Source organism: Sus scrofa, chromosome 6, assembly GCF_054392235.1.
Source record: "Sus scrofa isolate SSC_HxYL_T2T_F1_AM1 chromosome 6, Sscrofa_HxYL_maternal_Yorkshire_Landrace_v2.0, whole genome shotgun sequence".
Taxonomy (NCBI): domain Eukaryota; kingdom Metazoa; phylum Chordata; class Mammalia; order Artiodactyla; family Suidae; genus Sus; species Sus scrofa.
In genome coordinates this window covers 108673696-108700496 of record NC_139388.1, presented here as the reverse complement: position 1 = coordinate 108700496, position 26801 = coordinate 108673696, and the positions used below count along the sequence as shown (strand labels likewise).

Here is a 26801-nt window from a genome sequence, read left to right as displayed (position 1 = left end):
CGGATCGTTAACCCACTGAGCAAGGGCAGGGACCGAACCCGCAACCTCATGGTTCCTAGTCGGATTCGTTAACCACTGCGCCACGACGGGAACTCCTGGATTGGTTAGAATTCTATTGGATTGATTGGGCTATGTTTGCAGGTGGGCAGCGTAGTTGGATATTGACAGAGCATGCAGCTCACCTGCTCCATTTCTCTTTTACTCTAGATGGCAGAATTCCTAGGCTGAGTCTGGGTCCCACTTGAGGGCCAGATGTCTTGCCTTTTTTCCCACCTTTCCATATGTAGCAGAGAGTTTTGGTCACTGCCTTGATTTCCTGTAGGCTAGAGGTGGAAAGATCCACAAATTCTGATTTGAAATAGTAATGGATGGTCCTACTTAGATCCCAAGGTAAGTACTGCATCTGCTTTCCAGAGATTCTTGCCCTGTCTCCATTAATAAATCAAGGGGTACTTGGCTTTCTTTTATTATTGTTCCTCTTGAAAACTCCACGGGGGGGGGGGGGTGGTGAGTGGCAGAGCAGCGTTTGAGCATTTTTATCAGGCTCCTTGCCACAGTACCAACAAATAGAATGTTGTGTTTCCACCTGTCACATCCCATAACCACTCCCCCTTCAATGGAGGAAATGCAGCCACATGTTGGACTGTCCTCCTTCCAAGGAGGTATCTGGTATACAAGTGTGGTTGTGTGCCTTGGGGAAGATGAAGCTCTGGGCATGTGACCTAAGGAGTGGGTTTTGTCAGCACTGTTCAGAGAGATCCTACCTACAAACTCTCCTAAGAGACATCATTTAGAATAACATTCAGCTTAAAGCAACACGTTTCTGTTGTCAAATCACAGTTTTCCTTCAAGAAATAGTAGTTATGGTATTAGAAAAGGAATAATGACACTTCTTAGAAAGGAAAAAAAAATGAGGGGGGACCAAAAAAATCCTATGTTGCCACATATTATAAGAGGAATTTAAATGTCAGCAGTAGGGCATATAACTGCATTTATGATGGGTTTTTTTAATGGGCAGAAGATTTTATTTTATTTCTTAAATGATTTTTATTTTTTTCCATTACAGCTGGTTTTCAGTGTTCTGTCAATTTTCTACTATACAGCAAAGTCACACATACATGTATACATTTTTTTACCTCACATTATCATTCTCCATCATAAGTGACTAGATATAGTTCCCAGTGTCCCAGTGCTGTACAGCAGGATCTCATTGCCTATCCATTCCAAGTGCAATAGTTTCCATCTATTAACCCCAAATTCCCAGTCCATCCCACTCCCTTCCCCTCCCTCCTGACAACCACAATTCTGTTCTCCATGTCCATGATTTTCTTTTCTGTGGAAAGGTTCATTTGTGCCATGTATTAGATTCCAGATATAAGTCATATCATATGGTATTTGTCTCTTTATGACTGATTTCACTTTATATGAGAAATTTTAATTGCATCCATGGTGCTGCAGATAGCATTGTTTTCTTCTTTTTTTATTGCTGAGTAGTATTTATTCCATTGTGTATATGTACCACATTTTCTTAATCCATTCATCTGTCGTCAGACATTTAGGTGTTTCCATGTTTTGGCTATTGTGAATAGTGCTACTATGAACATGTGGGGTGCATGTGTGTTTTCATAAGAAAGTTTTGTTTGGATATATGCCCATGAGTGGGATTGCTGGGTCATATGGTAGTTCTATATTTCGTTTTCTGAGGTATCTCCATACTGTTTTCCATAGTGGTTTTACCAATTTACATTCCCACCAGCAGTGCAGGAGGGTTCCCTTTTCTCCACACCGTCTCCAGCATTTGTTATTTGTGGACTTATTAATGATGACCATTCTGACTGGTGTGAGGTGGTACCTCATAACAGTTTTGATTTGCATTTCTCTAATACTCAGGGATGTTGAGCATTTTTTCATGTGCTTGTTGGCCATCTGTACATCTTCTTTGGAGAAATGTCTATTTGGGTCTTTTGCCCATTTTTCCGTTGGGTTGTTGGTTTTTTGCTGTTGAGTTGTATACATTGTTTGTGTATTTTAGAAATTAAGCTCTTTTCAGTTGCTTGGTTTGAAACTATTTTCTCCCATTCTGTAAGTTGTCTTCTTGGGCTTTTTTTATGGTTTCCTTTGCTGTGCAAAAGCTTGTCAGTTTGGTTAGGTCCCATCGGTTTATTTTTCCTTGTGTTTCTGTTGCTTTGGGAGACTGACCTGAGAAAACATTTGTACAGTTGATGCTGGAGAATGTTTTGCCTATGTTCTCTTCCAGGAGGCTGATGGGGTCTTGTCTTATGTTTAAGTCGTTAAGCCATTTTGAGTTTATTTTCGTGCATGGCGTGAGGGTGTGTTCTAGTTTCATTGATTTGCATGCAGCTGTCCAGGTTGCCCAGCACCACTTGCTGAAAAGACTTTTTCCCATTTTATATTCTTGCCTCCTTTGCCAAAGATTAATTGACCATTGGTGTCTGGGTTTATTTCAGGATTCTCTGTTCTGTTCCAATGATTGGTATGTCTGTTTTGGCACCAGTACCACACTGTCTTGATGACTGTGGCTTTGTAATAGTGCCTGAAGTCTGGGAGAGTTATGCCTCCCGCTTGGTTTTTGTTTCTCAGGATTGCTGTGGCAATTCTGGGTCTTTTGTGGTTCCATATAAAATTTTTTTTTTTTTTTTGTCTTTTTGCTATTTCTTGGGCCGCTCTCGCGGTATATGGAGGTTCCCAGGCTAGGGATCGAATCGGAGCTGTAGCCACCAGCCTACGCCAGAGCCACAGCAACGCGGGATCCGAGCCGCGTCTGCAACCTACACCACAGCTCACGGCAACGCCGGATCCTTAACCCACTGAGCAAGGGCAGGGACCGAACCCGCAACCTCATGATTCCTAGTCGGATTCGTTAACCGCTGCGCCACGACGAGAACTCCCATATAAATTTTTGGATGGTTTGTTCTAGTTCTATGAAAAATGTCATGGGTAATTTGATAGGGATTGCCTTGAATCTGTAGATTGCTTTGGGTAGTGTGGCCACTTTTACAATATTAATTTTTCCAACGGAGGAGCATGAACTATCTTTCCATTTCTTAGAATCCTCTTTAATTTCCCTGATTATTGTTTTGTAGTTCTCAGCACATAAGTCTTTCACCTCCTTGGTCAGGCGTGTACCCAGGTATTTGATTTTTGGGGGTACAATTTTAAAAGGCATTGCATTTTTGTTTTCCTTTTCTAATATTTCATTGTTAGCATATACCAAAATGTGACTGATTTCTGAATGTTAATCTTATATCCTGCTACTTTGCTGAATTTGTTGATCAATTCGAGCAGTTTGGGGGTTGAGTTCTTAGGGTCTTCTATATATAGTATCATGTCACCTGCATACAGTGGCAGTTTTACCTCTTCTCTCCCTATGTGGATGCCTTGTATTTCTTTCTTTTTTTTTTTTTTTTTTTTTTTTTTTTTGTCTGATTGCTGTGGCTAGGACTTCCAGGACTGTGTTGAACCACAGTGGTGGAGAGTGGGCATCCTTGTCTTGATCTAGATTTTAGTGGGAAGGCTTTCAGCTTTTCTCCATTGAGTATTATCTTTGCTGTGGACTTGTCATCAATGGCTTTGATTATGTTAAGGTATGTTCCCTCTATACTCACTTTGGTAAGAGTTCCTATCACGAATGCATGTTGGACTTTGTCAAATGCTTTTTCTGCCTCTATTGAGATGCTCATGTGGTTTTTGACTTTTCTTTCGTTAATGTGGTGTATGACGTTGATTGATTTGCGTATGTTGAACTATCCTTGTGAACCTGGGATGAATTCCACTGGTCGTGGTGTATGATTGCTTTTGTTGGATTGGGTTGGCTAAAATTTTGTTGAGAATTTTTGTGTCTATATTCATCAAAGATATTGGCCTATTGTTTTCCTTTTTGGTGGTATCTTTGTCTGGTTTTGGAATTAGGGTGATGGAGGCATCACAGAATGTCTTTGAGAGTGTTCCTTCTTCTTCAGCCTTTTGGAGAAGTTTAAGGAGGATGGGTATAAGTTCCTCTTTGTATGTTTGGTAGAATTCGCCTGTGAAGCCATCTGGTCCTGGACTTTAATTTGTAGGGAGTGTTTTTGTGACCTACTCAATTTCATTTCTAGTGATCGGTCTGTTCAGGTCATCTATTTCTTCTTGATTCAGTGTTGGTAGGCTGTAAGTCTCTAGAAAGTTGTCCATTTCTTCTAGGTTGTCAAGTATGTTAGCGTACAATTGTTGACAGTATTGTCTCATGGTTTTTTGTATTTCTGTAGTATCCATTGTGACTTCTCCTTTTTCCTTTCTTATTTTGTTTATCTGAGTTTTTTCTCTCCTCTTCTTGGTGAGCCTAGCCAGAGGTTTGTCAATTTTGTTGACCTTTTCAAAGAACCAGCTCTTGGTCTTACTGATTTTTTATATTGTTTTTTTAATCTCTGTTATATTGATTTCCTGTGTGATCTTTACGATTTCCTTCCTTCTGCTGACTTTAGCTGTTGTTTGTTCTTCTTTTTCTAATTCATTTAGGTGGTGGGTTAAGGTGTCAATTGGATAGTTTTATTCTTTTTTGAGGAAGGCCTGTATTGCTATGAATTTCCCTCTGAGCACTACTTTTGCAGCATCCCAAAGATTTTGAGTAGTTGTGTCTTCATTATCATTTGTCTCAAGGTAGTTTTTTAATTTCCTTTTTGATTTCCTCATTGACCCATTGGTTTTTTTAGTAGCATGTTGTTTAGTCTCCATGTTAAGTTTTTTTCTCATTTCTTTTCCTGTGGTTGATTTCATGCCATTGTGGTTAGAGAAGATACTTGAATTAATTTCTATACTCTTAAATTTGTTAGGTTAGCTTTGTGCCCCAGTGTGTGATCAATTTTTGAGAATGTAAAATGTGCACTTGAGAAAAATTTATATTCTCATTTTTTTTTAATGTAATGTCCTGAAAATGTCAATTAGGTCTAACTTTTCTATTGTGTCCTTTAGAATCTCTGTTGCCTTTTTGATTTTCTGTCTAGAGAATCTTTCCATTGATGTGAGTGGGTGTTAAAGTCTCCTACTATTATTGTATTCCCATCAATTTCTCCTTTTATGTCTGTTAGTATTTTTTGTAGGCATCTGGATGCTCCTATATTAGGGGCATATATATTCACAATTGTAATATCCTCTTCTTGAATGGATCCTTTTACCATTAAATAGTGTCCTTCTTTGTCTTTCTTTATGGCCTTTGTTTTAAAGTCTATTTTGTCTGATATGAGTACTGCAGCTCCTGCTTTCCTATCTTGTCCATTGGCATGAAATATCTTCTCCCATCCCCTCACTTTCAATCTACATGTGAAAGGACCATTTTTCAAATGTATTGAACCAATTATGTAAATATGAGCTCATTAACCTGATACTTTCATAATAACAAAAATGTAACAGGCAGAGGTTTAGGGAAGAATATTAACATTTAATATGTAGGATGAACACTAGTGATTAAAAAATGTTTCACATTAACTGAGGTCCTTTTAGATTTTTAGGTTTTTGAGGGAACTACATGTTTGAATTAATTTCTATAATAGTTATTTCTTGAATGACAGACACTGTGCTAGAAGTTGGGGTACAGAAGTGAGACAAAGAAATTAAACAGATTTTAAGCCTTCACAGAGTTTAATATCAAGTCCAGGGGACATTACTGAATCAAATATTCATTCAATGAATACAAATATCAACTCCAATATGTCCTAAGAAGCAAAGGTCTTGGTGCTAAGAGTGTGTAAAACAAGTAAACCTGAAACCTGACCAGTGAGGAGAATGGGAAAGTTTTCTCCAGAAATGACATCTGAACAAAGATTTCAGTGATGAGGGGGTGTTCACTAGACAGATCCTTTTGAAATTAAAGGAAAGGAAGAGAGGGAAAGAAAGGGAAGGGAAGGGAAGGGAAGGAAGGGAGGAGAAGAAGAAACCTCATTACCAAAGGCACCTTTGTTGTTTGGGGTTTGGTTTGGTTTGGGGCTTTGTCTTCCATTTTATTGACAAACCTCCATACTTTGCTGTGAACCTTCCTGAGCTGTTGTATTTCCAAACCTTGAGAAGAAAGTAGATATATTAAAGAGAACTAGAAGAGGCTAATGTGGCTGGGTTGGAGAGTCTGACCACATAGGTTGACAAAATCTTGTATACAGTGATTAACACTTCTGTCTTTCCTTTAAGAAAACAAACAGCAAAGCTTTGCAGAGTGTTTAAGGATGCCCACGTGCTATGAGAACACGTGGTTTAAACATGCAAGGACTTTATTAGAGAAATTGCTATGAGAGGAAATGGGCCAAGGGAGGCAAGGAGGGGGAGGGGTGAGTGGGATGGATAGGGAACTCAGAGTTAATAGATGCAAACTACTGCCTTTGGAATGGATAAGCAATGAGATCTTGCTGTATGACACTGGGAACTATATCTAGTCACTTATGATGGAGCATAATGTGAGAAAAAAGAATGTATAGGAGTTCCCATCATGGCTCAGTGGTTAACGAATCCAACTAGGAACCATGAGGTTGCTATTTCAATCCCTGGCCTCGTTCAGTGGGTTAAGGATCTGGCGTTGCTGTGAGCTGTGGTGTAGGTTGCAGACATGCCTCGGATCCCACATTTCCGTGGCTCTGGCATAGGCTGGTGGCCACAGCTATGATTAGACCCTTAGCCTGGGAACCTCCATATGCCACGGGTGTGACCCTAGAAAAGACAAAAAAAAAAAAAAAAAAAAAAGAATGTATACATGTACGTGTGACTGGGTCACCTTTCTGTTCAGTAGAAAATTGACAGACCACTGTAAACCAGTTATAATGGAAAAAATAAAAATCATTACAAAATTTTTAAAAAATTCTTTCATAGTCAGGATTTTCATGTTATCTTAAAACACAATATGTTTGAAAGGCATTTAACTCCTAAACCCATAAAGGGATTTTCTTGTTATTTTTATAAAAATATTTATTAGCCAGTGGGTATTTAACCATGTAGGTTCAATGGGGTAAGAAAAATAATCAAAAGAAACATATATTCTACCTCAAAAAGGACAGACTGGCCTCTAGTCTATTCCAGTCTTCTATTTTCTTAGACTGGGAGTTAAAGCTACTTTATAGGGCTTTGTTTATTTGTTTCCATTTGAAGACTTAAGGAAGAAATTTCTGGCAAAGTTCTTGGAGATGTCTGATGCCACGAGACTGAGCTAATTTGACAGTCTGTTAATTTTGTTATTCAGCTGTGACATATTGCATCTATAAGAACTACTGCTTTATATAAGCTTTGTAATACAAACCAGCAGGATGACATCAATTTCTTTTCTGTTTATTTTCTGAGAATCAATTATTTTATGTGAAACAGGAAGATATGTCACTATTTTTGACAGCTATAAAAAAACAGATTTCAATATCCTACCCTGTGAACTTTACCACAATATCGTATTTCCATTTAGCTTAAGTTGCAAGTTCAAAGACAAACTTGATTTACAGAGTTGCCTGTTCTCTTCTAAAGAACTCTAAATATCCAAGACACTTGTGTTCTTTTTTTACAAGAGAAATGGATAAAACAGACACACAATAAATCAGTAGCTTTGACAAAAATGCTACTCTGCTCACTATACTTTCCATTACCTCTTCTCTCTCCTTTTAATTTACAAATTGAATTTCACCCTTTCCCACAACAGATTTAGCATTTCAAACCCTGTAGTCATACTTTTTCTACTAACCCCAGTAATCTCTCAGTGTATGTTTCACTTAGTTTTTAGTATCATCCCTGAAAAATCCATTCACTCTTTCTTCACTAGTGGTCAGTGATGATGCTGGAATCTTTTATACTCTCAATATTTCCCTAAAAAGACTCTAAACCCCTTTCTAATTAACTTGCTGACTTCCTTTTGTCACTCAAGTGTCCTAACCTATTAAATTTAAAACAAAGAAGTCTTCCACCTGTACTAATGCATGAAACTATCAAAACATCATTTATGACTGATCTTCTATTTATTCCAATGTTACTTTTGGAAATAAGAACAAAGTAGTTGGAAAATAAACATTTCTTATAACTGAACAGTAGGTCTGCATTAGGTTCTCACAAGACAAAGAAAAAAGGTCTAGAAAGCATAAAACTACCTTCAAGTGGTTAAACCCAGAGCATTCATTCTTTCAAGGAAAATCACATTATTAACAAAAAACGTTCACATCAGCTGCAAAGGCACTTAAAATATTTTCTCACTTTGGTACCCCGATTCCCAATTTATTTTCCAAAAACTGAAATATTTTTCTCAGTATTGTTTACATGCCATAAAGTGACATAAAGTGATTTACTCTCTACTAAAATGTTAACCACTATAGACAATCTCAGTAGAATAAATAAGAAATTTTGAAAATTTCCAAGCCATTTGCCCTAATAAGCACTTAAATTTTGGCCCATGAATAATAGGTATTTAACCCAGTTATTCTCTTTGTTTGCCATATTGCCCATCTCCTTCTGAAAGCCTTCTCATAATTAATCATTATCTCCTCCCTCCTGTGTATTTTGTGCATTTACTAAATCAGAAGGGCAGAGCAGAGTGCCTAACAGCTCTTTGGTATTTTGCTACTGTTCTTTTCCCTTAACTATGAAAAGAGTTTCTTGAAAGAATAGTACCTGTCTTTGCCAAGGGGGAGGGGGAGGGAGTGTGATAGATGGGGAGCTTGGGGTTAATAGATGCAGACTACTGCCTTTGGAATGGATTAGCAATGAGATCCTGCTGTGTAGTACTGGGAACTATGTCTAGTCACTTATGATGGAGAATGATAATGTGAGAAAAAAGAACATATACATGTATGTGTACCTGGGTCACCATGCTGTACAATAGAAGAAAAATGTTTTGGGGAAAAAAAATAAAATCTTTTCTAATATTCCAGTCATTAACCAAAAAGATCCCCTGCACGAGCAACACTTGCCTTTACTAGAGAATTACACAGCCCCTACTCGTTCTACTCTGGAAGTTCTGCACCTACAGGTAGCTTAAAGATTCTGCTTCTGTTGAGAGCAGGGAAAAAAAATCTCAAACTGGCTTAAACAAAAATGTATTTACTGTTCATTTAAATGAAAGGTTCACATTAAAGAGCGACTTCAGAGATGGCTTTCTTCAGGATTCAAATGATAACTCCAGTTTTCTTTGCTTCCCCTACAGTGACTCCCTTCTCGGGAGTCCTTGTGGTGTTTTCTGCATCTTTAGGCTCCTGTAACCATCACACTCAATCCAGAGCCAGGAGAGTTGAACAAAAGCTCAAACGGAAGTCTGGATTGAGTCTTCTTGGTTGAGATTGGCCAGGCTGGTGGTACTAACTGGCTTAGTTTGGGTAAAGGCTCCAGCTCTGGAGCCCAGGGGCAGAGGCACCTCCAACACAAAGTTTGTGGGTCAAGAGGGAAGGCAGAGTGGCCTCCGGGCAAAACTGTGGTCATGGGAACACAGACAAAGTGAAACACAACCAATCCACAGCCACTTCTGACTTTCAGGTAATTTACTACTTTTCTTAGCAATAGATTTTATCAGACTTGGAACTCTCTGAGAGATCTATATCATGCTGCCATGATGTCCCCTAATGGCAGACACATTTTACAGAATTATCCAATGAAATTCTCATTTGTTCTTCTAGAAACAATTTCCAAATTTGTATAACATAAAATAACAGATATACTAATAGTGCACTTGGACTTCCACCATCCTTTAATTTGCTCGTCTCAAGATCTCGATATAACAAAATCATGTGATTTTTTTTCCATTATCTATTTTTTGACATATGAACACCATAGATAAATAACTTCTATAAATTTTTGAAGTCTAATTTTTGGTTAATTATCTCCAATTCTTAATAAAGTCCTAAAAGATTTCTCTGATTTAACAGTTCTTGACTTGTGATTTTAGCTATTTTTACCCTTTTTAACATGGCACTAAAAGCTCCCCATGGCAAGAGGGAATGTGTTAAAAGTCTGTGGTTAATGTCTCGCCTGCTCCTAGATGACTTCTTTAAGAGGCCCATTCCTTTTAGCACTTTCAAACTCGATAACTGTGTTCACCAGTGTCACCGCCTTTTTCTCTTTTGTAAACACTTGAGAAACATGTCAAATGTCATTCTATCTTTCTTCTCCCTCCTGCTTCCCTTTAAATATTTCAGCAGAAAAAAAAATTTCCAAAAAATGTATTTGCCTTTATTTATCCAATAAAACTGTGTATTTGCATACTATGAAATATTTTTCAGCAATGCTAAGGGTTATTTTAGTTTAGTTTTGTTGTTGTTTGCCTCTTGTCAATTTCATCCCACATTTACTTCTTTTCATAAAGTTGACTTTTTTCCATTCAAACTCCTGTCAGACTTTCCCTTGAAGCACATTAGCACCTTCTTAAAGATGCCTTCTCCAAACAACTCTTCAAAGGACTGGCATAGAGTTTAAACCTAAAGCCACCATCTTAAAATTATTTTTGTTTTTATCCACATGTCAAAAATTAAAACTGAAAGAAGAGTCATAAAATATTATTGAACTTATAATATTTTGTATTTACATATACAAACACTGTTAAGTCCCAAAATAGTAATTTAAAGTGATAGATATTTTTGTCTATTGATTTTAATTAAATTTACTTTAGGATGTCAGGTTGGCAAGTAAGAGAGAAAGGAGAAATAGATGAAAAAACCACGAGGAAGCTTTTTATCCCAGCTCTTGGGGAAAAAAACTAATAAGCCACCTCCACAGTGAATTTCTAGTGAATCATTAACCAGGGATTTGTTGCCTTGGTTACTGAGCCAGGTAGAGATTCCAGTAAAAAAGCAATGTGACCTCAGGAAACTGAAGAAGTGAAATTTCTGCATTATAATATTTGCAGTTTCTACAGAAAGAAATGAAAAGAGTAAAAAACGTATGTTAAAAGGGAAAAAATACCTTGATTTTCATCCCAATGTCAAGACGTTTACACACACACAATAGCACCTCAGTATTAGTTTGCTTGTGAGATTTTACAAAATATAGACCATTTCCCATATACGTGACATCTCCTATCCTAGAAAACACAGCACTTGGCTTATCAGTGGTCACTGGACATTCCATCTGTAGAGAATATTTTGAAAATAATACGTTTACAAAATAAGCATTGAGAGGAGTTCCTGTTGTGGTGCAGTGGTTAACAAATCCGACTAGGAACCATGAGGTTTCGGGTTCGATCCCTGCCCTTGCTCAGTGGGTTAATGATCCGGCGTTGCCGTGAACTGTGGTGTAGGTTGCAGACTCGGCTTGGATCCCAAGTTGCGGTGGCTCTGGCGTAGGCCGGTGGCTACAGCTCCGATTCAACCCCTAGCCTGGGAACGTCCATATGCCGCAGGAGCGGCCAAAGAAATGGCAAGAAGACAAAAAATTAAATAAATAAGCATTGAGGAAGCAGAATAATTGAATAGATTTCCAGGTGGAGTATCTCTGTGGCTTTTTCATTGAGTTATGGGTCAATGGTTCTTTACATTATACTGTAGCAAAATAAAAATCATATGAATATTCCTACCAAACCTGAACTAAAGGAAATACAAGAGCCAGAATTTGAAAGCATGACTCAAGTATCACCCTTATCTTTATTAGTAAACTCAGGGTCCACCGAAGATGTCAATGGTTTACTAACCAACACCCAGTGATGGCAGAGACTACAGTATCTGTGGTGGTTCATGTAGCTCTGTTTCTCTGGAGAACCCTGAATACTACAGTATCCAAGTCCTACTTCTCACTTTTTTAGGCCAATTCTCCAAGCCAGTCCAATTCATGCTAAAACCAAGACCCAATGATAGAGAGTAAAAGGCTGGCAAATTCACAAGCTGCCCTATGATAAGAATAGGGCATATAATAAGAAACATTAGGAACCTTAAATTCTGTCAATGGTTAGTGAAAAATAGACAGCATGACCTAGCCAGTAGGTGAGGGGGTCTGACATCAGTTGGTCTTAGTTTGTATTCTAGCTCAACTACTCACTGACTGGGTGGCCCTGAAAATGAAACTGAACCTTAGTTCATCAGCTATGCAATGGGAATAATCACACCTACTCCAGAAGATGGAATGTTAACAAAATCCAGTGAGACAATACAAGCAAAGCTTCTAGCTCAATAAAAATTAGTATCTTTCTTTCCTCCTACTTCCCATCTGGACCTCTCTTACTTTCATTTTCTTTTAGAAAGTCAGATTTCCTGAAATATTTAAACTTGAGATTCTAAAATTCAGAGCATTTTCCATATACATTCTTCAAGTGCTATTTTTTTTTTCTTTAAGTGCAATACTACTATTGGCTCTCTAGACCTGGGATTCTCCTTCAATACACATAAACAAATACTTTATGACAAAGCTGGAAATAAAAGTTAAGAGTAGACAACGTTCAGATTGAGGTGTAAAATGCTAAAACATACACACTGATTAAGCCGTGCCCAAACTGGAATGCTCAAACCTGGTCTTACAGCCCCAGACAGGAGGTTTTCATGATCAATATATATTCTCAATCACAAACTACCCTAGGTTTACAATCTCTCCCCCCACCTATCCTCTTCTCTACAATTGTAGGATTTCTTTCACCATCATTTATCCAATTTGAGAAATATTTTAAAGTTTTCTGTTTGAGAACAAAGGGTGGGGGAAAAAATGTAATTGTAATGTATACATGTAAGGATAACTTGATTCCCCTTGCTGTACAGTGGGAAAATTTTTAAAAAATAAATAAAAAAATAAAGTTCTCTGTTTGAGCTTAGCGCAGAAGGTGCTGAGATTTGCTTTCCTCCCAATCTGGCTTTATTTAGGCTTCTCTTTTTATGAATGTAATGGGCTTTCTCACTTTATTTCCTGTCAAAGCTCTTAGATGCTTATTACTTGATATTTATTTATCCTTTACCTTTCAGAGGCAGCCAAATCCTCAGATGTCTAAATATATTGCACAGATTCTGAATGTTTTAGGGTTCACTTTTAGTTAGAATTAGCTTGTCAGTGGCAATAATGAAATGGCAGAAATACCACCAGGGCTGTAAATTATCTGCTTAGTAAACCTTTCTTTTATTTACTTTCTCCATGATTCAAATAGCACCTTATATTTCATATATAACATGATTTTTTAAATGTTAGCCAATAAGATTAATGATTTGTTCAATAATAATATTTGAAGGTATCCATTTTACAAAGAACATTTTTATTCTATGATTCTTTATATTTTCCTGTAGAAGTCTATTATATGAACATGGACCTTTGGCTACTTTATATCATATACTGGGGGGGAGAGGATATAACAAAAAATATGACATGGTTCCTGCTATCAAGTTGTTGATAATCTCCCAGAAATGACAAGCATATAAACAAATCATTGCTGTGTTATCTTTGTGAAGGTTCCCTTGAAAAAGCACCTAAGGCAAGATAAAGCTCTGAAGGTTTATTTGCAGGATCCAGTTCCCAGCAAGCAAGAGTAAGGAAAACCATAAGGAAAGCTGGGAAGATAGGAATGAAAGAAAAGGGATGCATTACCAGGCTGGCAACCGCTTCCCAGTAAACCCTGAAAAGACACAGCTGGCCACTGTTAATGCATTTGCTCAGCTTCTCAGAGGTCTACACAGAGACACTGCTTAGAGTAAGAAGCCTGTGGTCCAGAAGGAGAAGACATTTTTCTACTGGTTTCCTTCTGCCTATATCCCATTGGTTGACACAGATGCAGCGGAGAGTTGATTTCCCTGCCAGTTAGTTTGCACCATCAAGCCCCAGGCAGCCCCTGGGAAGCCAGCAGCAGGCATGCTGCAGGTGGGCATGCACAGCACTGGCCTGCTACAGTGAAAGCATAGAGGCCAAGAGACTCTGGAGAGGCATATATGATGGATCAGATACAAATAGGATGCAATAAAGTCAGGTAAAAATGTTAGAAAAACTCAGACAAAGAGCCACTGAGGAAAATAAATCTGTCCGTGGCTAGAAAAGTGACTAGATGGAATTGGATTTTTCATGGAAAGATTATATGCATGTTATATATACTTAAAATTTAGCATGCTGTTTCCTGGAATGGTCCACACTGTCCAATCTAAGTCTTAAACCTACACCAATGTGTTGGCTATTTTTTTTCTAACAAGAAATCTCAGCTCCTCTAGGGGCAGTGGGTTTAACAAAGGATGTGGTTCAGAGGAGGAACAAATAAGCCCAAATACCGCTACCATCAAATATGCAGAGTCAGTTTCCAATGGCAGAAAATAATAGCTGACCTGTTTCATCTTCTATGGCAAGTGATGCTCTCTCTTTATTGTGTCTTGCCCTTGTGTACTTGTGACTTTTTTAATCCTTTCCCAGATAAATTCCCTCAGGAGAGAAGATAAGCAAGGTCAAATATAGGTGTGATAGCTGGCCTAAGATATTTGGTTTTATAGTGCTATGATTTCATATAAACTGTAGCTTTTAGAATTCAGCCTCCATACAGGCTGCTGGTGACAATTCAATTTGTGAATCTATGTAGTCAGTCATTTTCGCATTCTGTGGGTATTAAAGTGTAAATGTATCAGCAAAACATTTAGATAATCAATGTCAATTTTATTAACCAAGCATAAATTGTTTCATTCTGCACACCTATCTATGTCTTCTTCATGAAAACAGATGCCATTAAATTTTTTAAATCTCCATTTCATTTCTTTTCAGCAATTTATACTATACTTATTAGGTATCCATGTGCTTTGTACTGTTCTAGACATTTAAAGCAGTTTAAGCTCCCTTTATAAGGCTTGCTATTTGGTTAAGGAGACAATCCAGAATGAGAATCTCAACGATGAAAGTTACTATGGAGATTTTTTAAGGCCAATATATACACCTGAAATATTTAATAATGAGAACTAAAGTAAATAACATAACATTTTTTAAAATAGTTCAAAAAGAGAGAAATGAATATATTTAAGAACTTGAAGATTGATAGAGGTAGTAAATGAGCTGCAACCTATGGAATTCCCAGACCTTAAATATGTAAGGCAGAAAAGAATAGTCCAGTTATAGGGAAAGAGTGGAAGCAAAGGAATACAGGCAGAAATGAGCATAGAAAGTTCTCAGAGGAGTTCCCATCGTGGCACAGTGGTTAACGAATCAGACTAGGAAACATGAGGTTATGGGTTCGGTCCCTGGCCTTGCTCAGTGGGTTAAGGATCTGGCATTGCCGTGAGCTGTGGTGTAGGTCACAGACGTGGCTTGGATCCTGAGTTGCTGTGGCTCTGGTGTAGGCCAGTGGCTACAGCTCCGATTGGACCCCTAGCCTGGGAACCTCCATATGCTGCAGGAACAGCCCTAGCAAAGGCAAAAGAAAAAAAAGAAAGTTCTCAGAACAATGGTGGGGGAAGGAAATAAGAGGCCAGTAAAGCAGAGGGTACTCCTTGAAAAGGAACAGGAAAAAACAAAACAAAACAAAAAAAACTGGTAGGATGGCAGATGGGAAAATTCGAAATTCTAACACACCACGACACAGATTTTCAAATATACATTAAATCTATAGCCTAATTTTGCCACTAACTTTGTCCAACCTTGCTAATCTTCTGAAGTCCAAAATAGAATTACAAATGATCTACTGAGTGGCTACCAGAACTAAGTGCCTGAAAACAGGAAAAGCCTCTATTAGTCCACTGAGAAAGCATGAATCACTCTGCATCACTTAGAATATGCACTCCAGTGTATTTTAAATAGCCTAAGAAAGGATAATTTACATACTCAAAAAGGATAGATTTTTAATCAGAAGTCACCATTTTTCCTTCCCAAACATGGGTTCATGTGTGCGTGCACACACACACACACACACACACACACCTTTTGGGGAAAAAAAAAAAAAGCACAATACCATTTCCTAAGATGAAAAATGTTCCCTCTTGCAGCATGTGGAAAATTCCATCTATCAACCCTTTCTCATATTTCTACAGCTTTTTTTTTTTTTTCTTTTTAGGGCTACACCTGCAGCACATGGAAGTTCCCACGCCAGGGGTCAAATCAGAGCTGCAGCTGCTGGCCTATAGCAATGCCAGATCCTTAACCCACTGAGTAAAGCCAGGTATCAAAGCCACATCCTCATGGATACTAGTTGGGTTCTTAACCTGATGAGCCACAATGGGAACTCCTCTATAGCTTTTATTAACAAACCATCCAAACAAATCTTCTGGTAACCTCAACCTGAACTTTCACTATTTTCTTGAGATTTTTATTTTCTTTTATAATGTCCTCTTAGTTGCTGGGATCTAGGAGGTGTAACTTGAACATGATCCTAGCAGATTTTATACACATAGTAAGTATCATGAATAATGCTATGGAAAATCTTAGTAAACTATCTGTGTGGTTTGTGGCAGACCCACAGCCACAAAGGATTTTGGACATAATTACTACTTTTCAGATATCATTTGGTTTGGAATTTGATGACACATTGAGGCTACTTTCTGCCAGCATGTGAAAAGATATGTTGATGACTAGGCCTTGGCCAGGCCAGCTTTTGCCCTGATGACTGATAAATAAAACCCAAAAGTGTATGTCTGTGACAAAGAAAGAACTGCTATTTGTGGCCGTAGTTAGACCCCTGTGTGCTGATGTGCCCTCTTCCTCAGTCTCCCGCTATCAAAGGCAAGGAGCCCATTAGCTTCTAGCTCTCCAACCTGACAAGTGAACTTTGAGCACAATTCCTTGAAGAACTGAGGAGATTACTGAGGTATTCAGAATCTGAGGTGGTATTAAGAACCTGAGGAAGTATATGAGAACCATTCAATCACCTGACTCCTTATTTTTTGCTTTCTTTGCACTGCTTGTTTACCAATTTGGTGGTAAATGCATCTAAGTGGAAATAAAACCAGATCTAAGTTATCATTCTTGCTAGACTTAAAAATTGGACTTTAATATGTGTACTGTCATAACAAGGTCTGTTTGGCTTCTCAAGATTGTTTGCTATCTTTTGAGTGATAATATCATTGTAATTAAATAAGTAGTTAATATTTATTTCAGCTAATATATATATATTTTATATATATATATATATATATATATATATATATATATATATATATATATATGGCATGGAGTAGACAGTGGGAAACCTAAAGATTCACAAAAAACAGAGCCTCTGTCTTCAAGGAACATGGAGTCTACTGAAGGAGACAGACAAGTAAACAAATAAAATGTATTTCGCAGTCATCTGCATTGAAGTCAGTGGGAACTCAGAGCAGCACCTCACCCAACCAGCTGAGCACAGAAGGCTGATGGAGGTGGAATATAACAGGAGAGAGACATTATCTTAAAAGGCTTGCTAAAGAAGAGACAGTTGAAATAATCCTGAGTATGAAGAGTCAGAAGAAAATGAGATGAAGATATTCTAGAGGGAAGAGCACAGATCAAGGGGAAAAGGCAATAAGCAGTGTGATGTATACAAGGAACCAGAAGCAGTGTGCTGCCACTGAAGCATAAAATGTGAGGCAGGGAGCAGAGAAGAGGAACTTCTGCAGAGTCCACAATGGACTTTGAGCGATATCCCCTAGGTGATGAGGAGTCACTGAAGGTTTTAAACTGATGAGCAACACAGTCAGATTTGTAACCCACTGAGCAGTGAGTCACCTGGGTAGAAGAGCTACCTCGGTGACAGTTTTAGTTAGGTCTTAATAAAGAGGAAAGAAGATCTGCAGATATACCCTCCAGCACATGAGTTTGTGTTTTACTGTGCTCCCTTGTCCCAAAGAGTTCATTTTCTTTCCTGTGTGTGTGCTGCAGAGGCAGATTAATCTGTATCTAATAGCTTCTGGAAAACCACCTTTATAAGAATGTTAAATGTTTATTAGGATGTTCACAAATAGTTTTGTGTGTGAGTTATGTGGCAAAGATTACAATGAAATCTAAGCTTATAATTCTGAGAGCATATAATTCCAGAAGCAATGTACAGCAAGGAGCATCTCTCAGAGAATGGTGAGTTATAAATTGCTATTGAAACAAAAATCAGACCTACCAATACAGCATTCATTGAATGTTTCAATCTCCACAATTATCAGTAACATTCAGGGTCCACTCAATCCAGGTACCTAAATATAGCAATCCCTAGAGGGGTTCTTTTAGCTGAGGAACATGAGTAGGCCAAAAGTACTCATTGGGAATGACTCAACCCACACTCAAAGAGAAAAAAAAACGCCACAAATATAAATAGTAAGCAATAAGGTTCTGAAATTGACTTTCAGGTCCTCTGAAAATACCAGCAAGCACACGTAGCTAATATGACTAAGAGTCCAGCATCAGATGGTTCAGCTGGGACCGTTGGTTTTTCTCTGGGTAGCCCAGATCTGCTGAGTATCTCCATGCTATGCTTCCCTTTCACTGATGCTACTTCTGTTCAGTATAATCAGTCTTGGTATATGAATATATTCAAAGTTCTTCTTTACTTGTTGATTTATACTGTTTCATACCAATATGCCTTGCAAAATGCTTGCACCCTACCTTACTCCTTTTCTCTTGGGATAGCTCTTATTTGCCTCTTGGACTAAGCAGCACTAACACAAACTTCATGTGCTAAAGTCTCCACCCTAACAGTTGCATTCTTTCTGGGGTTCTGGGACCAAGAGGAAGATTTCATCTGTTCCCTTGCCAGGAAGCGTCTCTATGGTATTGTGACTCCAGCCATCAACAGACCTACAACGCAATGCCCTTGACACTTCCTATCTTAAACATTCCATCTCCAAGAGCAAGAACTCAAAAGATGAAACTGCATATACTATAGTTACTACACTGTTTTCCCAACTTTCTCCTCAGTGTGACATATCTGATCTTGAAGTTAAAAAGTATTGTATTTTAAAAATATAACTAAGAAATTCAGCTTTTCCAGGAAAATGAACACGGTTCAACCCTGTAGTTCTCCATACTCAGTCTTGGAACCCTGTACAGTCTGCCTCAGTCTCTAAGCCCCATCTTACCAAAAGCCAAACCTACACAGAATGGGCTTAATTCAAATCACATAAAGTCCTAAGTTGGAGCTCCTATTGTGGCTCAGTGGAAATGAATCTGACTAGTATCCATGAGGACTCAGGTTCGATCCCTGGCCTTGCTCAGTGGGTTAAGGATCTGGCATTGCCATGAACTGAGGTGTAAGTCTCAGACACGGCTCAGATCCCAAGTTGCTGTGGCTGTGGCACAGGCCGGCAGCTGCAGCTCTGATTAAACCCCTAGCCTGGGAACCTCCAAATGCTGCAGATGTCGCCCTAAAAAGATGAAAGGAAAAAAGGAAGGAAGGAAGGAAAGAAGGAAGGAAGGAAGGAAGGAAGGAAGGAAGGAAGGAAGGAAGGAAGGGAGGAAGGAAGGAAGGAAGGAAGGAAGGAAGGGAAGAAAGAATAAAAAGAAAGTGCAAAGTTGGTCCAAAACAGAGCATAGATCTTTGTTATAAGCATCTTCTTAGTTAGATCAGAGTCACATCTTTCCAGAAGTGGAAGAGATTGAAGCAATCATCTGTCTATTTCATTTAACTGCCTCATTATGCATATGAGGATATAAAGCCTTATGGATGTAAAGCAACACATCCACAACTACATGGCTACTTAGGGACAAAGGAAGTTGAATCCAAATGCCTGGATCCACTGCTTTCTCCACCTCATTGCCTATCTCTTCCATGATTCCTGAATCATTTTGAAATAGGTAACAGAAAGAGCAATGAATTCATTTATTCAACAAAAATTCACTGAGTCCTTATTTTGGACCAGGCGTACTGAAGATACAACAGTAAATAGAACATTAAAAAGTCACTGCCTTCATGGAATTTACCTTCTATAGTAAGAGATAGAAAAGCAATTGTTAAGAGAAAATAAGTAAGTAAAGTATGAGAAGAGGAAATAAAATTTCTACATGAGGTAGCCAGGAAAGGTGAAAGTAAAGTCTTTAAGTAAAGACATGAAGGAAGTGAGAAAAGTAGTCAAGCAAACATATACCAGGCAAGCATTACGACAAAGGGACGAGTTGGAGTGAAGGTTTGGAAGTAGTGGACCCTGCTGTGTGCAAGGAATAGCAAGGAGGGCAGTGTGGTGGGTTTAAATAAATGATGAGGGAGTCACTGAAATCTGAGAGGTTTAACAGGGGACCAATTTATGGAGAGCTTTGTAGGTCGTGGTAAGGACAGCAATGGAGTCAGATGGGAAGCCGTGGAGAAAGAGCATGACCATATTTTCATCTTAACAGGATCACTGTGGTGCTCTGCTTAGGAAGAGAAGAATAATAGCAGCAGGAAGGATCATTGTAATAGACCAGAGGAGAGATGATGGTAGTTGGAGCCAAGGTGGTGTAACTGGGGATGGCAGAGTAGACAGAATTTGCTGATGAACCAGATGTACAGTATGAGAAAAAGGAGGTGTCAAGCACAACACAAGCTTTCACACTGACAACTGCAGCACACAGTTGCCATTAGCAGAGATACTGGTTTGGAAAACATGTCATGAATATCAGGAGCTCCACTCCTGACATAAGTTTAAGGAGATCATGTAACATCTACATGGAGAAGTCAACTGAGTTGGTTGGATACATAAGTTTAGGATCCAGAGGACAGAGCCTAGCTGAAGATAAAAATTTAGGAGTTAATCAAATAGGAAGTATTTAAAGCCATGAGACTAGATCAGATCACCTAGGGAGAGTGAGGATAGATGGAAGAGAGGCTCAATTACTGAACCCTAGGGTTCTCCCACATTTAAATGTTGAAACGATGTGCCAGAAAAGAATACCATGGAGCTAAAAACCCAACGAAACAATTACAACCCACTCTCTCTGAATTGCTATCTCTGTTCTACATATCCTTATGTGCCTAAATTCATGCTCCCTTTTATTAGCTTACTTTTGCTCAAAAGTTGTATTGCCCAATTTGATTATTTATCTTATTTGTCAGACTTCACTTCAAAGGACTTATGATATTTCCCAAAACCCAAATCCCCTCCCACTCTCTGAAAGAACATATTTGCAGCCATCAATTACACTCAAAACAATGTGCCAAAAAACATCATTAAAAAGTGCATAGCTTTCCCAGATGAATATTTGAAGGAGGAAAGAGTCGTTTGCATACATAGCTTTGTGTGTGTGTGTGTGTGTGTGTGTGTGTGTGTGTGTGTGTGTAAACACAGATTTATGAAGTGCTTACTACTGCTGGTCAGTCTAAGTACATAGGTATATACATTACCATGATATCTTCACAATAATCACATGAGGTAAGTACTATTATTATTCATATTTTAGACATATGGAAAATGAGGCTTTCATATGTTAAATAACTTGCCAAAATTATCAGCAAACCTGGTTAAGAGAAATTGAACCTGGACCATTTGACTTCAGAGCCCCTACTCTTCAAACTTTTGTCCAGAGATTGAAAACTGACCATCAACCCAGGAAGTGAATTTGAGCCCATATAGCTGTTTAGGTTTGGCTACACGGTGTTTTCAAAAAAGAAATGTACTTTGAATGCCTTTAGGAGGTATGTCTGCATTACATCGCAGCCTTCACCAGCTATTTAATAGCCTTCATCCTTCCCTCTTCATCATCTAGTTTGCCTGCTGCTCCAAGTGCATTTGAGTTATTGGCACTTGTTGTACTATACATATCCTTCAATCTTTAACAGACTTGGCATGATTTAAAGTCCAAAACACATATTTTATTTCTTTCACATACATGCTACCAACATCGACATCACCAACGCTGCCATTAGGAAAAATAAAGCAAAATAAGGCTGCCTTTCTTTCCATCCTTAATACTTTTCCCTGTAGTGGTCATTCATAATACTTAAGGTTCTAGCCTAGATTTTCCTCTCCAAACCCAATGCAAATTCAATGTCCACAATGCAGGGGCAACATTTTTTGCCTGGAAGCACAGAGCTGTGCCCTGAGTATGTTCTCTAATAGGAGGTACTCAACCTGCAAGAGATGTTTCATCCATCACTTCTGTGATGTTGTCATACCCCTTAGCTCTGAGCAGTAGCCAATGACACATATGGGTGTTTTAGGTGTGTATGGATTGAAATCACTTTTGTTTTTGAAATGGCAAAACCACTGCTGAAAAGTGTTGCCTATGAACTCATCCTTAATTGCATGTCCATTTGCATTCAAAACAAAAGAATATTTTAAGTTACCTGTATCAGGAAGCTAATGTATTTCTTCAACTGCTTCTGGCTCTTGAGTATTAGGTACGGCAGTATGACTGTGTCTACTTTTTGGATTTGTAGGGGGGAAAGCTGAGTTCTGTGTGTAGGCTTTTTTTTTCTTCTTCTTCTTCTTCTTCTTTTAAAGACAGTAGGAAGACATTTTAACAAAAGCTAGATTGGAATCCTTTCTGTTATGAAAGAAAATGATGAAGGATGTTACTTATTTGTGGATTTAAACTAAACTCTTGAGAATATTATCTTAGCAAGGTATTAAAAGCAGTTTTTCAGAAGCTACTCTTTGCATGTTGAGTTCCAACAGAGCAAAGATAAAAACGGGTGCTGAGCACTAAATTGGGCCAGCTGCATTCCCCACCTATTGGGCTGATATTTACACCCAAGGCAGTGAAAGAGTACAGTTATTAACCTCTATGGGTTTGGTTTTGTTTTTTTATCTTTTTGGTAGAGCAAGGGCTGGATTTCTCTTCCTTTTACACATTTATACACAAGAGATGATTTTTCAGCCTTAAACCTATAGAGTCACCTACTGTATGTTTAATGATTCAATTCACTAATTAGAACACCAGGTTTCATTCTTATTTAGAATTTCTTAAATACTTTAAATATATAAAAATAACCAATACACTATGCCAAGTTTGCATGCACATTAGCAAGTACAACTCACAAAGTAATTCTAGTAATGAGAAGCTATTATTATTGTCCCCATGTCATATATGGGGAAACTCAGAGAACCAACGGTGCTCCCAAGATTATACAGCTGCAAGTGATAACCGAGCAGGGACTCCAACCCATGACTTATCATTCCAAAGCTCATGTTCTTTCCATGAGTTGGCTGTCCTTGTTGTTTGGCCACCCTAATATTGGATTCAGACTACCAGACAGGTGGCCCACTGTCTCATCACTCTCATCAACAATCTGCATTAGAAATGGACAAGGAAAAAAAAAAAAAGGAATGGATGAGGAGAGAGGAAAATGATCTGCTTGCCACCACCTGATGACTTTCCCTCAGTATAAAAACATAAAGAGCTCCAACAGTTTGTTCCTAAGCTTTGAGGACAGTTTTCACCATGAGGCACTAGCTCCACAGGGTGTTGCACAAGAAGGAGTTTTGTGATCACATTTCCTTTCCTTCCAGGATCTTCAGGATCTTCAGTGTGCTAATGTGCACCATGACTCTCCTAGAAAAGGGCTTATTATGAAGGGTTTTCCAGGTGTATTTCACCACAGAACCCATTTTATAGAGTAAAAGGACAGATGAGTGTACCAGATCCCCCTGGAGAGCCACTGTTCTTGTGAATCCCTGTAACTTACTAAATTTGGGGAAATTTGTCCTAGGGAACATCTCACAGAGTTAACTCTCTCCCAAAATCTGGTATAGATGGAAAATATAACTAGATTCAGGAGTTCCCATGGTGGTAGAGCGGAAACAAATCAGAGTAGTATCCATGCGGATGTGGGTTCGATCCCTGGCCTAGCTAAGTGGGTTGGGGATCTGGTGTTGCCGTGAGCTGTAGTGTAGGTTGCAGATATGGCTCGGATCCCATGTTGCTGTGGCTGTGGGGTAGGCTGGCAGCTGTAGCTCTGATTTGACCCCTAGCCTGGGAGCCTCCATATGCTGCACGTATGGCCCTAAAAAAGAGAAGAAAAAAAAAAAAGGAAAATATATCTAGATTCAGAAGCAGCTTAGAACAAATTTATGAATAGCACATTTATCATAGCTCACCAATAGGAATGGTACCACCTAACATCCAGGCAGATGTCAGAGTTGTCATTCAGCGGGTTTCCAACCTGCCCCTCTGCGCCACCCTCTGAGGTAGTGTTCCAGGTCGTGTGACCCAGGCCTGAACCAGGATGACAACTCTTGTGTTCTTAACTCAAATTTACTTCAGGGTAGCACCCAGCACTGTATTCCTTCTTGTTAGAGATAATGAGATGAACCCAAGGCTTAAAAATAATTGTGTTTAAATTTAGACTCATCTACATTTGGAATATCTCTCCAAATCTTAATTTATTCTTTTGAACTAATACTTATTATTTCTTTCTTATTTTCCTTCAGTGATGAATAAAATTAGAAAGTAATATTTTATGGAATATTCTGTAAAACTCCATTCTTACCCTGAAATGAATTCTGTAAATAATATATAACTTACCTGTATATGCATAATCTTTTTCTTAAAAAAATCAATATAATATCCTAACAGTACCATAAAGGAGAAATAATAATTTATAATGGTATGATATGAATTTCTACATATAAATGCTCAAGCAGGAGTTCTCATCATGGCACAGAGGAAACAAATCTGACTAGGAAGTTGCAGGTTCGATCACTGGCCTCGCTCAGTGGGTTAAGGATCTGGTGTTGCCGTGAGATGTGGTGTAGGTCGCAGACATGGCTTGGATCTGGCATTGCTGTGCCTGTGGTGTAGGCCGGCGGCTATAGCTCCAATTCAACCCCTAGCCTGGCAACCTCCATATGCCATGGGTGCGGCCCTTAAAAAAGAATGAAAAAATAAATAAATAAGATTTTTTTTAAATGCTCAAGCATTGCAATATTTCAGGCTATGGAGAATTCCTGACTCATGCCCGCTAAATAACAGTAACTTTACCTCAAAACACCTCCCCTCTCCTTTTGAAAATGCCTTCTAAGCATCCATTTCTCCCCCATTTAGAATTAACGTATTAAAGAAATTTAAGTAGGAAGCAATATGTTCCAATTACTTCCCTAAAAGACCACTTTAGCTACTGTGTGAACAATGAACCACAGAGCAAAAAGAGTGGAAAGAGTGTGACTGGCAGGAGGCCATGCAATGATTTGAGTAAAAGATGCTGCATTCAGGCAACTGACAACCAAATCTCCAGTTAGTCTGTGCCATATTTGCGTGCCTATTGGTTATTGCCATCTGAATATGATGGTGATACATGAAATATTTCAATCTTCAAATTAAATTTTAGAACCCCCCTCATTTTCTTACAACAAACTAGCATCTCCAATTTTAGTACCATATCCACCTGACATATCTTTTCTGCAGAATCTCTTGGATTTTTGCTTTGCTTTATATCCAATCCCAGCCTTGCTCTTCCATCTGGAAAAAAAATGACAGCCTCTGAGCTGGATCACCACCCACTGCAGTGTACTCTAAACAGCTTCTGGAACAATCCCCCTCATATGCCAACATCTAAACATCATTCACTCCTTAGAAACACTATCTCACTCTGGCATTGCAAGAATGACTGAAGCCTTTACATGGCATGGGGTGGCCATGGAACACATGATATGCCAAATTCACTGTCAAGGTATTCTAACTATGTGATTTATCTTCCAATATGATGTCTTCCTCATTCCTTCTGTCCACTGCCTACCATCTTATGTAATTTCTGATGGCATCTTACTACTGAGAGAGATTAACCACCCACTGCCACACCCAGCTCTCTGATTCTCCCCTCCTAAATTACACACACATACACATACACACACATACACACACACATCAACAGTGGATTCTCAGTGCTTGACAAATTCATTTTAAACATAAAAGAAAGTTCTGAATTGATGATATAACTAAAAAATGAAAACCCTCAGGCATTTTCATGGATTGAAGATTTTCCATGAACTTCCATATCACCTTGTCATTCTACTATGGCACATCAGTTTAAACATTCTATGAAGGGGCAGTACAGTGCAACTTGACCCTGAGGTCATATTATTTGGAATCAAATCTCAGAAACACCATTTACTACCTATAAGAATTTAGGCAAGTCTGAAGTTCCATCATGGCACAGCAAAAATGAACCTGACTAGTATCCATGAGGATGCAGGTTGATCCCTGGCCTCGCTCAGTGGTTAAGGATCCGGCATTGCCATGAGCTGTGGTGTAGGTCGCAGGTGCGGCTCGGATCTGGTGTTGCTGTGGCTGTGGTGTAGGCCGGCAGCTACAGCTCTGATTCGACCCTAGCCTGGGAACCTCCATATGCCAAGGGTGCAGCCCTAAAAAGACAAAAAAAAAAAAAAAAAAAAAAAAGAAGAAGAAGAAGAATAAAAAGAATTTAGTCAAATTAATTGAACTTCTTTGCCTTGGTTTCCTGAGCTGTAAAATGAATACTAATAGTATCCACTCCATGAGACAGTTCTGAGCCATGAGTTACAGCATATAAAACACTTTGAATGGTACTTTACACATAATAACCATTTCCCAAGTTTTAGCTGCCATTATTGCAGTAGACTTAAAATGCTTACAAATACATCCATAGTGATATGACTATCTTATGAAATTAATAGTCTTTTTTAACAAAGATATAAGGCTTAGCAGTTACTTAGAATGTTTTTTATACCACTAGAAAAAAACTGACAAATTACGTATATGTGATAGGGTCAAAAAAGAAGACAGGATGCAAAAGCAGTCAGAGCTCCACTCATTACTCCTTTTTTCTTTCTTCTTCTACTTTTTTTTTTAATGGCCATACCCACAGCATATGGAAATTCCTGGGCCAGGGATTGAATCCAAGCCACAGCTTTTACCTACCCTGCAGCTAAGGCAACACTAGATCCTTTAACCTACTGCACTGGGCTGGGGATCAAACCCGAGACTCTGCAGTGACCCGAGCTACTGCAGTTGGACTCTTAACCCACTGCAACACAGCAAGAACTCATCATTACTTTTTATGGGATATTTGCGACACTTTAAATGGC

General features: G+C 38.6%; 1 protein-coding gene across 9 annotated transcripts in view; it reads right to left on the bottom strand.

The window, feature by feature from the left end:
- The window catches only part of METTL4 (methyltransferase 4, N6-adenosine), a 491081-nt gene that overhangs the window by 349146 nt on the left and 115134 nt on the right, over positions 1–26801 (bottom strand). The window contains exons 9-10 of one of the 9 annotated variants that reach the window (XR_014807704.1): positions 22085–22284; positions 9036–10846 (exon numbers count right to left, since the gene is read on the bottom strand). The exons of 5 other annotated variants lie outside the window; for them this stretch is intronic. Coding sequence is in view for 2 of the 4 variants with exons in the window: in XM_084964291.1 (XP_084820417.1) it covers positions 22925–23029 (105 nt within the window). In the remaining 2 variants the exon portion in view is untranslated. Of the gene's footprint in view, positions 1–9035; positions 10847–21588; positions 23030–26801 lie in introns of those variants that run through there. 3 more of the 9 variants (XR_014807701.1, XM_021096144.2, XM_084964291.1) reach the window with 3 other exon arrangements.